General features: G+C 41.4%; 2 protein-coding genes and 1 long non-coding RNA gene across 5 annotated transcripts in view; 1 reads left to right on the plus strand and 2 right to left on the minus strand.

The window, feature by feature from the left end:
- The window catches only part of SYNE2 (spectrin repeat containing nuclear envelope protein 2), a 189,253-nt gene extending 186,606 nt beyond the window's left edge, over nucleotides 1-2,647 (plus strand). Inside the window, 3 exon segments of the mRNA XM_040557776.1 lie at nucleotides 632-721; nucleotides 932-978; nucleotides 1,757-2,647. Coding sequence (XP_040413710.1) covers nucleotides 632-721; nucleotides 932-978; nucleotides 1,757-1,982 — 363 coding nt within the window. The 3' untranslated portion in view covers nucleotides 1,983-2,647.
- A 502-nt stretch (nucleotides 2,648-3,149) lies between these two features.
- Nucleotides 3,150-7,580, minus strand: LOC121070513. The gene is made up of 4 exons (XR_005820124.1): nucleotides 7,148-7,580; nucleotides 6,657-6,750; nucleotides 4,945-4,998; nucleotides 3,150-4,235 (listed from the first exon to the last, which is right to left on the minus strand). It is a non-coding gene; the product is annotated as an uncharacterized LOC121070513 (long non-coding RNA).
- Nucleotides 7,581-7,708: 128 nt separating this feature from the next.
- ESR2 (estrogen receptor 2) overlaps nucleotides 7,709-12,727 on the minus strand; it is a 50,954-nt gene continuing 45,935 nt past the window's right edge. For all 3 annotated transcript variants that reach the window (XM_040559670.1, XM_040559672.1, XM_040559671.1), the window contains exons 8-9: nucleotides 12,188-12,362; nucleotides 7,709-10,066 (exon numbers count right to left, since the gene is read on the minus strand). In XM_040559670.1, the coding sequence (XP_040415604.1) occupies nucleotides 9,877-10,066; nucleotides 12,188-12,362 (365 nt within the window). In that variant the 3' untranslated portion in view covers nucleotides 7,709-9,876. The remainder of the gene's footprint in view (nucleotides 10,067-12,187; nucleotides 12,363-12,727) is intronic.

Consider the following 12,727-nt stretch of genomic DNA (forward strand, 5'->3'; position numbering starts at 1 on the left):
GAGATATAATAACAGATTAAGAATAAAAGTATTTATAAAATACTAACTTAAAACTCAGGTACTTCCACCTTCATAAGCTGAAACAAGAACAGTTAACTCTGGATATAACAGAAAGCTTTAGTACCACAAGGCTAGTCAGGTATTGAAATAGATTGCCCTGTGACATTGTACGGTATCCATCCTTGATGAGTTTCAAGAAGACAGAAGAAAGTCATGAATGACCTGGCCTGATCTCATAGCTGACCCTGCTCTGAGCAAGAGGTCAGACTAGGTAAACTTCCTAAGGGCCTTTCCAACCTGAATTATCCTATGATCTATACCAAATATCAAGCCAGGAATGTGTAATGAACACACAGGAGTTCCGTAGTCCGCAGCAATACACTGCTTATCACTGAGAGATAGCAGATAGAGGTGTTTTCAAGATAATACCTGCACTGTCACAGTTCCTTCTCACTGTGCATAGTAGAATATTTTATTACACTGGAGCACCTGTTTACTGCTAGTTATTCACAGCTAAAGAAGCAATGTGGCTGTGCACCTGCAGAGAGACAATGGGAGGTGGGTCTTTGCACTTCGTCTGTTTAGAGTTTTGAGCATGCATTTTAAATAGGAAGGTGTGGTTACCTTTTAGGATACCAGAGCATTCCTGCCAGTTCCAGATGACCTGGACTCAGGAGCCTATCATCCAGTCACAGTGAAATCCAGCCCTCCTGTGAAGAAGGCAAGTCTTCTTTTCTAATATTTTGCTATCAGCATATAGTGTATCTTTTTTTAGCCTGAAGGTTCCTCAAGTGTAATCATTTTACCTTTTAAATGCATGTTCCGCATTATAGAATTTACAACAGAACTTTAAAGTCTACACCTGTCTTTTCTGAGAAAGAGAAATTGTAGTTTCTGAATCCTGGATAATAAAAACTATTTCTCTCAACAGATCACAGTAAGGAGAACTGTAGGTGGCAGAAACAACAGCAGCACAAGGTATTATTTTATAATCATCTAATCTCATGAAGTATAGTGAAAATGAGAGAGGGCAGCTGTTCCTCATAAGTTAACACACTGGAGGGGATTTCTTCCAGTGTGCAGTATCTCCTCTATGTACCAGCTGTGGGCTGCACTTCAGTGAATTGCTGTCCTTTAACACCCCTGCTCTTAAACCTCTGCATTGATGTGCAGCCTTCACTCAACTTTGCACTTGAGAAAATTTTTTTTTTGTAACAAATTTGGGAATATTTGTGTTTTAAATCTTTGTTTAATCCCACCGGCCTATCTAGACGAAGAAACTTGCATCTTAGAGCCACTTCTTAAAAACAGATGTGAAGGACTAAGCTAAAACGTCACCCCCGGTACATTAGGGTCTGTTCAAAGGACTGTTTGCAATGATGCGCAGGGAGAATAGAGCCAAAACAGTTTGGAATGGTGGTTTTCCATTGTGCATTTCCAAGTAGTTAGAGTGGCTTGTTTGTCTGCTGGGAAAACTTGACTTTGCAACCCCAAAAATAGCTTAAAGGAGTAACTTTTTACCCTATTTTAAAGATGTTTCTTTTTCAGTGAGAAGGAATGTCAGCTGGCTTCCTACTGAGCAGTCTTGCATGCTTTGAAGTTACAATTGAAGTGTTTCATGCACAGTGCAGATATGCATTGTAGATATGCAGCCCTGCATCATGGAGGGGTAGTGTGAACCCTAGAGAAGCAGTTTTAAATGACTTACTTAAAAAAGCACTTCAGAGCTTGAATTATTTTTTTTTCTTCTTTTCAGAGCTGAAAGCCATCCACAGCCTACTAAAGTAGTTCCTCGGTCCCCCTCCTTCTTTTACCGTGTATTACGAGCAGCTTTACCCCTTCAGTTGTTCTTTCTACTGCTTCTACTTCTGGCTTGCATGATTCCATCTTCTGAGCAAGACTACAGCTGCACCCAGGCAAACAACTTTGCCCGTTCTTTCTATCCTATGCTGCGATATACCAATGGGCCTCCACCAACTTAGAAAGAAGCCTAAGAATCTTCAGTTACACCAAAACACTCTTTGTGGTGCTTGTTTTTATGCTGCTGGTATCAATGAAACACTAATATCACGTAATTAAATACACAAACTTTTATGCTGTGTTAGTTCCCTAAACTAGCCACTACAGCACCCTGACGTCCTACGCACCGCTGCCCAAGTCTCTGCTGCAGCTAAATAATGCCTCACATTTATAAGCTCCTTTCCTTGTTGAAGGGAATGTGTTAAATTTCACATCTCAAAATGTATATCTTGACAAAATTTCAACATTTTTGTACGGAAAACAAACTTTTTCTATAGATTTTTAAACTGTAAGCAACACACTTTATACTTTGATGCAATAGATACACTATTTTATAGCTGCAGTGCTCTTAAGCTTGCAGGGTGATCAAATACTGAGTTATTAGATGCAGAAACTACTTCACAATAATCTTAAACACAACAGTCTGTCTTGGGTTAGCATGATGAACAAGCAGTTGAAGAGGCACTTTGCCTAAAATGATTACTGCACACACTTCACATTAAACCTGTATCTTTCGGTACTGTAGTCACGTGGTAGAAAGAAGAGTTCTGCATCTTTATGAATCTTTGTTATTGTGTTTTATTCATCTAACACATTCAATAAAAGGATGCACATTTGTTTTGTTTTACATGTAGTGTTCTAGTAATTAGGACTGCTGTGTTGTCTTTTTATACCACCTTTGAAATAAGAAATTGTTACATTGCATGGAAATGGTTTATAATGCACATATTTTCTAGATGAACGTGATTGTGTAGACTATCCCTGATGTATACAAATAATGTAATGACTTTTTTAATGAAAGATTTTTTTCAGTTTTTAACCTGCTGAATAGTGTACAGTATCTTGAGAGAGAATTGTGCATTTTTATAAATTCACTGTAAGATTCTCCACCTTTCAAATGAAATTAACGCTTCAGGCAACGGCTAGAGAAACATTGTGTACAGTCAGCTTTGCCATTACTTCTTGGTTGTACAGTTCAAGTACTCATTAAAATTCTGCCAATGTCTGCAGGGACTATTGGTCTGTCTAGCGTGGGGTCAACCAGCGGTGTGTTTCAACAGTGCTGACCCTTCTACACCCGTATAAGCCAATGTATTTGCATGCTAACGCAACAGAAACAGAATCTGTGTTCTGTGGCACAGATCTTTTCTTTGCAACTGTAATTTCGTGGTTCGTAGCGAGATGAATAGTGCTTATTACTACTTTGAAATGCTGAAGTATTTCCCCATTCTGAAACTATAACCGTAAGTGATGGCAGCACTGAAGACGGGGAGGTGCACATCAAGGGGAGGTCAGTGCAATAGAAAAGGGGTTGGTTGAACACTAATAATTTTTGTTTGGTTGCAGTGAAAAAAATCCCCCAGAAATTAGCCGATTTCTGTAATGCTTACCTGTAGGAAATAAGACTTACGGTCAGCCTGTGTGCATTCTCTTTCCATTTCTACGCTTCTCGCCACTGATGGTTGCTTATTTATTTCCCATCGTCTGGCAAAGGGAGTTAGGAAACAAGTTGCTCTGCATTCTTATGTTCAGAAAAAGCCCTTGTAGCAAGCAAACGTTCTTCCCAATTGATGGAGGCCAAAAAAAAAAAAAAACAACATTGCTTATTTCTAGAATATTAACTGTGATGCAGTTAGGCTTGCAAACTTAGCAACATGGTTTAGAAAAGTTAAAGCCAACACTTTGCTAATCTTTGTTAGCGGTGTCATACTGTACAGTAGTACACACCTACACTGGATGCTCAAATGTGAAAGAAAAGGCTCCAGCTCCATACAGAAGCATTTCAATGGTAGTCTCAAGTAGAAGTGCCCGGGCTCCAGCCTGCCCCAGCCACTTGGATCTGGCAGTGCTTTAAAACACAGCAGCTTTCATAGCCTGTAGGCCTCCGGGCTGCTCTTTGTGTAGCTTTTACCTGTGGAGCCAGGTTTGTGCTGGAGTTTCACAGCTATGGCTCTCACCATGGCATTGTATCACGAGGTAAAGAACAGCTCCTCCCCCCACTTCTCCCTCCCCCGCTCCCTCCACTATCATTATTTCGTATTTTGAAAGCAATTACTTTCAGATGGAGCTCATTTAAGTTTCTGTCTCTGTAGAAGTCAGCCAACGCTAACCATTATTTCATTGCCAGGTTGTCACAAATGCCTATGCAAATCTTTCTGCCAAGAACTAATAGTCAGTTGCTGACATGATATTCAGTTCTTCTGCCATTAAGCAACCTGTGCAGGGGGAAAAATGTGAACAATGTTAAAAGGTCGAAGGAAAATTTCATAGCCTGCAATTTCCTTTCATTATGTACAGTTATATCAAATTGTCGAGCTGATGTAATAATATGAGGCGCTTTCATGAAATTATCTCAAAATGTCCCCCCCCTCCCCCCCAAAAAAAAAGTCTGGGAAAATAAATGTTTTCCCCCCCACCCCTATTTTAAATAGTTTTACTTCCAGTTGATTATAACCACTGTAATGTAGGCTGACACTGATGTCTGCTTCAAACAAGTCATTATATCTATCCCCCAGTTTCCTGGTGTCATCCTCTCACTCAGCATTTGGTTGTTAGCCATCAGCGAAGGGGAAAAAGGAAGAGAGCGAGGGTAGGACCAACAGTGAGAGCAAGCACGCATGTGCAAACGCATCATATGCAGGAGTGAAAACTGTCTACAACTAGTTTTGATTTTTAAGTCTTTGGCAGGGAAATGCATCAAGCTGATTTCAGCTATACCTCTCCTCCTCCCAAAATAGTCAATAATATTTTTGAAAGCAAGGGAAGTGGAAGACTGATTGTTTATTATAAATTTGCCTGTCCCTGAAACCTACACTATCTGTAGTCACTTGGAACTGTGAAAGTTCCTAAGAACTCTGGTACCTGACAAATTAAATCAATCTGCAGCCTGTAAAGTGACTGAGAAGGTAAGGATGAGACACTTACCGTAGATACCATGATCACACACATCATAGTCTCATGCAACCAGTTTGAGATCAGCTACAGGAAAGAAAGGAGCAAAAAGCCGTATGTTTAGGTTTTGTGATACCTGTTTATTCAGCCACAACAATCTACAACTGAATGAAGTGCATATCACTGGAAAAATACTGCAAGTTCACAGAACTGAAGAATAGCTGAGAGAAAGGCAGCTCCCCCCACCAGTATTACATACATAAAGTACTTCAAAAAACAGCAACTTCAGTCCTAAAACTGTTTCCATTATAAACTTGCAATGAGCTTGAACCATGGAAACAAATACCACATAAGAAGTAGGTAGGACTCAGAAAATTCTGCGGACAACAGACATAAGAAGTGTGCAGTAACAGCTGTTAATGGATGTGCCAACTCTTTACTACGTAACATTGTGATGAGTAACGTTTTTGTCTGTTCAGGTAGCATCAGCAGAAGTTGGCATTTTATAGCATCAGTCTTATTTCCTTAACACACATAAATAGAAATCACTGACACTGAACAATGCATTAGCAGTGTCGATGACTCCTATTCATACAGATGGAAAGAGAGTTTAAAAATATCCTGATCATAAATAAAATGAGGTCTTGCCTATGAAACATACTATGCCTTTCAACTCACCACAGTTCAGTAGTAAAACACTGAAAAATAAAGGTATGTAGTATTTATTTTCCAAGTTTTAGCAATCCACTTTTCATGTTCCCATTTGCAAAGCTCTCCTTAGTATTAGTTCAGGCACTGGCTCAGCACAATATATGGCCACATCCTTAACTTTGCTGAATTATTACCTTGCAGGACATAAACAATAATGTCAAATGATATCTTCTTAGAAGAATGGTGACAACAGCAAAGGCATGTCCATGGCTCCCAGCTCTGATTGTAGGGAAGGATCGGGGCCCACGAGCCATTGAAAGAAGTGGCACAACCTACAGCTGGGCTGAAACAGATGGCAGCTGCTGTGATGGTGACTGCTCTTGGCTTACACCAGCCAGGGACAGCTGATATAAGCTATTCTGCCATCCAAGGAACTGGCCCGAAGTTCAATATTCAACCGTAAAAAATAGTAATTCCTGGGACAGGACATGAGCCAGTACTCATTTTAAGGCATCTCAAATGAAGCCATGCAAAGCCATACCTTGTTTTTAACTTCAGCTCTCAAGCTAGGAGCAGCTTGCTTCCCATGGGCATTTATCTTACAGAGGAAGGACAGAAAAGGGAAGAGAGTACCCTCTATCTCTGTCATGAGCCCTTCAGTTTGAGATCAAAATACAGCCATAATCAGAAGCACATTTTTAATATATGTGGGTTAAAGTACAGCCTAGGAAAGAACAGCTATTGCATCAGCGCATGACTATTTTCCATCATTCAGACAAAGAAATAACCTTGGATGCACAAAAGCATACTCTGGTCCAGCTTTTAAAAAACCATTTGGGTCCAGCTTAATGGAAAAAGCTCAGGCTTGCTTTCTGTATAGTTAGGATCCAAACCCATCAGGGATATCCTGCAGCAGCAGCATTGTGCCTTTAAAGAACCCGCCACATCCATGGCCATCAGCAATACTTTGTGAGCTCGGGCTGAGCTTCCACTTGAAACTTTTTTGCTGATTTATACACATATATTCTGAATCTTCTACAAGCAGTCTAAATTACATTTTCTACCAATGATGTCCAAACAAAAACAATTCTTACCTCAGAAGAGGCTGACCACTGGTGACAGTTCAAAAGGATCAAGAGACAACTTTCTGAGGGCTCACTGCATTTTTAGGATCTCTGTTAAACCACTCTAATAAGGCAAACACAGTAAATGCCTTCCATATTCAACAAGCCATAGAGAGAAAAAGAAAAAGTTCCAGCACTTAAAAGGATGCTCTCCTTTCGTGACAGTGTTCCCTGTATAGATCTATCATTCAATCCATAAAGAATTAGTAGAAAATATTATGGCACTAGGCACATTTATCTAATAAATATATGCTACCTGGGCCTTAGTTTGCTACACATTTCTTAGGAGCACCCAGCCTGTCAGGCACGGTCTCAAGGGGAGATTTTCCAACACATCTTTTCCCCACATTTTCCCCTCGGACTGGCAATGTGACAGCACCAAACATGGGTAATTTGCAAGAACACGGAGGTTTGGAAACGGCCTAACATTGCTGGAGACGAATTGTACGTCACATGCTCACCTCTGTGAACGTCCCAGAACCGCAGCAACATTTCTTCAGGCAGCAGCAGCCACCTCTGGCCACGTCCCGGTTCAGCAGCAGGAGCTGATGGGCAGCAGAGCAGTGGAGGCTGCAGAGCAGCCCAGTTCTCACCTCCTCATGAGCTTTTGCAGATCATCAGCACTCAGTTCTCGTATGTTGGCAATGGAAAAGCCCCCCAGTATTTGAATCAAAATGCAGTGACAGCTGTGCTCAGGCCTGGCATGGACATTGCCCACACCTGGGAGGCAATGTCTGAGAAAATCAGTGGCATACTGACTTGTGATTAACGCAACGTCTTACTCAAGAGACAAATGCACCTTTGTTCAGTCATTTTTTTCTCCAGGCTACTTGTTTATCAACTGTGCCATTTTAAAGCCATACACCTTCTCTTTGCCCAGATATGCACACAGTTACATTAATCCAGAGATTTGACAGCTATTGGCTTTTGTCGGTTTTAAACCACTACTAGTAACTTTTAATAAAATAAAATATTTACCAAAACAAAAAAAAATCTGGTAAAAATCACATCATTTTCCTTTTTACACTGTGCTAGTAGCAGCATGTATGACTCACAACGTGGCATGAATCTGCAGCACGTCAATTTACGTCAATCCAGAGCAAATTTTCATTTAGAAATTAATGTTATGATTTACACCCACTCTTTCCCATTTTCTATGACATGTGTTTCAAGATTGCACATAAATTCAGCACTTCTAAAGCAAAACAAACAAAAAAAGAATCACTTAAAGATTTCTTCGAAAAATTGTATTAAACAAAAAGATTACACAAGAGAAGGAAAACCAGAGAAAGAGCAACACTACAGGTGTTTAGGCCAGAAGGTGAGCAAGCCCAAGAAACACTGAAACATGTCTGCCTCACAGCTGAACTCAGAATGAGTATGGTACCAATGAATTCAAGACTGTACCTTCGTTTTTTCCCCCTTTTTTTTTTTTTAGTAAATCTTACACTTTTTTTTGTTTGTTTTGAAAGGGCACTGCTATATTACATTTCTTAAAAACAATAAAAAGGTAACTAGTAAAAATTTCAACCATCAGCAGCATCTGTTATAGTACAAGGTCAAAAACAAGACGACACGTTCGCACAACTCATTGAAAATGCTTTATGCCCCTCCTATAAAAAATATCGTCCTTGGCTTTAAAAAACCACAAGGATCAAAGGCTTGAATAATATTCAAACTATGCAAATGGCATACGACGTCAAGTCCCTAATCCAAAAGACAGGCTCAAAGTGGACTTTTGGGGTGGTCCCGATTTAATTTCACCATGCCTGAAATGCCCAGAACATGCATGTATTATAATTAAACATATCCATTTACAATGATTGCAATTCTAGCTCACACCAAAATGCAGTATTGACAGTTGTCAGAATGAACGATGCCATCCTGCTCTTTACTGAGCTATTTCCTCTTATTTTTTGCTCAGTGCATTGTAAACACATGCAGAAATCAGCACAACAGGGAGGCTTAAGCCAGCATCCAAAGTGAAAGTCAAACAAGTCATCACAGTTGCAAAGCAAAGAAAGTGCTGGAACTATCAGCCTCCTCCTCTTTGAAGGATCCTGTACAAAATACGAAAAGCACAGCTTAAAGTGTCACACGTTTAGAAAATGAGCAGGCAGCAAACCCGAGGGAAGCAGGCAAAAGCAGGTCCCAGCTTAGCTTCCAGTCCCCTGCCTTGCCCCTTGCTGTGGGAGGCTTTGGGTGGGCAGGACGTAATTCCACAGGCTAGTCTGAAAGGGAGGGAAGATAGTTTGATTCTAGCTGATTTCACAAGCCCTGGTTAGCAGATCATATACAAATGCAAATAGTTAATATTCACAGAGCAACCTTTTGTAGCTAAGTATTATAATAGATTTAACATCATTAATAAATATATAAAACAACGTATTAATCTCACAGACAAAACACATTTCAAAGGTTAGCATTGACAAAAATAAGCAGGCAGTTTGGTCATTGTGTAAAGCACTGAAGAATTATACACACATAATAATGTGTTAAGAACAGGTTCACAGAATATAAACATAAGCGTGGTTTTACGTTACTGAAGAGGCTCTGAACTGGCCCTAGAAGCTATTCTGAACGGCCTTCAAATGAAGGCCCTTGCAGCCATTGCATATTTAAGAATAGAGGAAAGTCCTTTACACTGTACATCTCTCAGCACTTTATCTAGATACACTGCAAAACAGGCATTCCCCAGGGATCAGCCCACACGGGTAAGCAGATCGGTCCCAAACGACACTGTACACTCACACAATCGCACACCAAGAGAGGAGATCCTCTCGTCAGTGCTTAAAAGTATTGGTCTGGGAGACAGAGCCCTGGGTCCTGACTCCTAGCCCTGACACAGACTTATTCTGTCATCTTAAATCAGTCACTTTATCGCTTTGTCTCAGTTGCCTTTAAAAAAGAGAGGCGGTAATTTCCTGTCTTGGAGGACTGTTCTGAGGCTTAATTTCATAAGGTGCTTTTTAAGAGTCTCAGGAAAGGCACTATAAAAGTGCAGCTATTACAATGTCAGAAACACGGATGGAGGGAGGAGCACATCTCACAAGCATTTCCCAGGATATCCCTGTGTAAATCCAGAAGAGATGAGGACTCGTGCTAGGTCACACTTCAGCAGTCCCACCACAGTGGCTTCGTTTGCTCTCATAGCTTTGAACAAGCTTCACATCTCCAGGCACCGGCAGAATTACTGGGTCGCCCCGCTGCGCAGACTGTCCACAGCCTCCATTTGTTCTAATGGGCCAAATTCCGGGTGTGTGACTGGGGACTTCCTCTGCCCTCGGAGAGTGTGCGCGTTCAACATCTCCAGCAGCAAGTCATACACCGGGACCACGTTTTTACACTTCATGCTCAGCAGGTGCTCCATCCCCTTGTTACTGCGAAGAAAGACAGAAAAAAAAGCTCAGCAATCTGGGTCTTACAGTACAGAGATGGAAGACACACTCATGGCTTCAAGAGTCCTCTTTTTTTTTTTTTTTAATTTTATTGGGAATTAAGAGATTTAGTCCCTGGGATCACTTGGCACTACCAACAGTAATGACATCCCAACACTATTCTAGAGAACCAAGCAGTTTGTTGCCCCACACAAACTGACTTCAGAAAATAATTCAGATGTATCAAGCCTATTGAAATGAAAGAGAAAGCTTCTTTGATGCCATAAACATGGGAGGCCCGCACACTGCAGCTATAAACAAAAGGGGAATTTACACCATGTAGTGACCACCTACCTCTCTTGACTGGCTGAGTCGGAAGACCAAACTATGCTGCTCAACTTCAAGCAGTTTGCTTCCCTCTGCATGCCAGCGTTAGATCCCGAAGATGTCTACAGGCTTTAAATGTTTTTTTTTTTTTTTTTTTTTTTTTTTGTCATACAGTAAGGTACAGTGACACCTTGCTAGCTTGAACACTGTGGCTGTATTGCTGTCTGGATTGACAGGCGATGGCTATCACTGAAATATAGTGGTTGGACATACATGTGCACTCAGATACACTCAAGATGTTGAGGCTGAAAACCAGGTGCACCAAATTAATCACAGTGGAAATAGCAGCAGCCAGCCAGCAAATAGCTGAGCAAATGGCTTGGATTGGGATGGAGGCAATGCTTCCAGAAAAATGAGGTTCCGCTGCAATTCATGGGTTATAAATATATTAACGGCAAAGAAGAAAGAAAGGACCCCCTCCTACACCCAGCTCACGAGGCCTGCATCATTTGGCAATCCAGGCTGAGAGCATCGATTATTTCCAGAATGGTCTATAATTGACTGACCAGTGCTAAGCAATGTGAGGGAGATGGGCCACAACAAGTAGTCTCCAGACTTCAGCTGAGGCAGGCATAGCATAAAAGCTCTTACTTCAGTAAGAAAAGATCCACATTTTGCAAAGATTCATGACATTTATTCATGCCACGCCAGAACAAGAGCCCCTGTCAATGCGGTGTCACACAGCAGCGCATCAGAGCTATGAATTGAGCTCAGCTCCAGGTGGTGCTGATACCCTCTTTAGGGCCGGCTGTCAAACTTGCCACCAGTTAAAAATCTGGCTGCTAAAAGCTGCCTTCAGCACAGTCAGTTTCTTGCTGCTGCCACCCTCTCTCTCAGGAAGCCTACCTGCAAGGTGGCTGCACTTCCATTGTCCCTGCCTCTCCTTGCATGCTCCGGCGTCACCCCAGGACCCTCACAAAGATTTCCCGGGGACACACGCTCCACAGCCAAGAGCTAAGACAGTTCTGTGAGTAGCTGGTCTCTGGGTAATAACTCAAGATGACAAAGCCTGAAAATCAAAGCATCTGTTTGCAGGGCCCTGGGTTTGGGACTGCTGTACTGCAAGCAAAGAGGAGCAATTCAAGGAGGTCCAGAAGCTGGAAGGGAGAGGAAGGGCCGCTTCCCACAGGGAAAGCAGGAGCTTGGCATTGCTCTACTGACACTTGGCAGAAACGCTTCTGTTCTGAATAGGAGAACTGATCGTTGCTCCTGGGACACACAGCAAATGTGGCCTGAGGCAAAAACAGTACCCAAACTGCACCTCGTTCCTCCAAACTTCCCACTGCTCATCAAGTTTGAGAAAGACTTTTCTTTTGGCCAGAAGAATTTTGGTTTCTGGCTGGTGTTTTATGTTTGTTTATTATTGTTACTGTTGTTGTTATTATTATCATTATCATTATCATTATTGTTGTTATTGTTATTATCATTATTATTATTATTATTTTATTGGGAGGCTGAATTTGTGTTTTTATCGTTTAACATTTCAGGCAGGTACACAGGAGTGACTTAATGCAATATAGTCAAGAAACCATTTTAATATTAACACAACATTTTGACTGCCAGACAACACTTGAGTATATTCTCTAGTTAGTCTAGCTAGGCAGGATAGTCTTACAATGAAACAAGACGAACAGCAGTATCAGAGTCCCTCATGAGTGCTCCAGAGTTCAAGCCTTATTTTGCTGCTGTAAACAGACACTCGCACCTGACACATTACGTATGTTCTGTAAAATTTACCTTGCGTGTCTGACATGAGAGAGTAGCATCAACAGATTGGCCAGACGAGTTGTCTGCTGCTGGGAGGGGATTCCACTCTTTGCAATAACCCACACCAAAGCATCTGTGACTACATTGAGCAGGTGATGCAGCTTCCTGTTGCTTTCAGGTTCTTCTGCTGACAAGGGAAACATGCCTAGCCAGAGAAGAGAGAGAAATACTGCTTGTGAGGAAGAAAAAGGCTACGACTGTGGATTTTCCTTTGATATGACATTTCTCAGGATCAGAGAAGTTACATTTCCTGACTCCTCCAGCCCCAGCACTATACAAACAATGCTTCATCTACCACACCAAGCTCCAACTTACACTCCTCTGTCCAGATCTGATGTCTACATCAATTGCATACTGAATAACTCTCCCAAATCCTCCCAAGACAATGTGTTGAATATAGACTCTTCAGTCTAACTGAGCCCTGTGCTCTCAGTCTGTGGGGAAGCAGATGTGCTCTCCATTCTCCAGGGTTTTTTCTTTTGAATCTCTCTGTGCTATGTAGTTTAGTTT

The sequence above is a fragment of the Cygnus olor genome, chromosome 5 (genome assembly GCF_009769625.2).
Source record: "Cygnus olor isolate bCygOlo1 chromosome 5, bCygOlo1.pri.v2, whole genome shotgun sequence".
Taxonomy (NCBI): Eukaryota; Metazoa; Chordata; class Aves; order Anseriformes; family Anatidae; genus Cygnus; species Cygnus olor.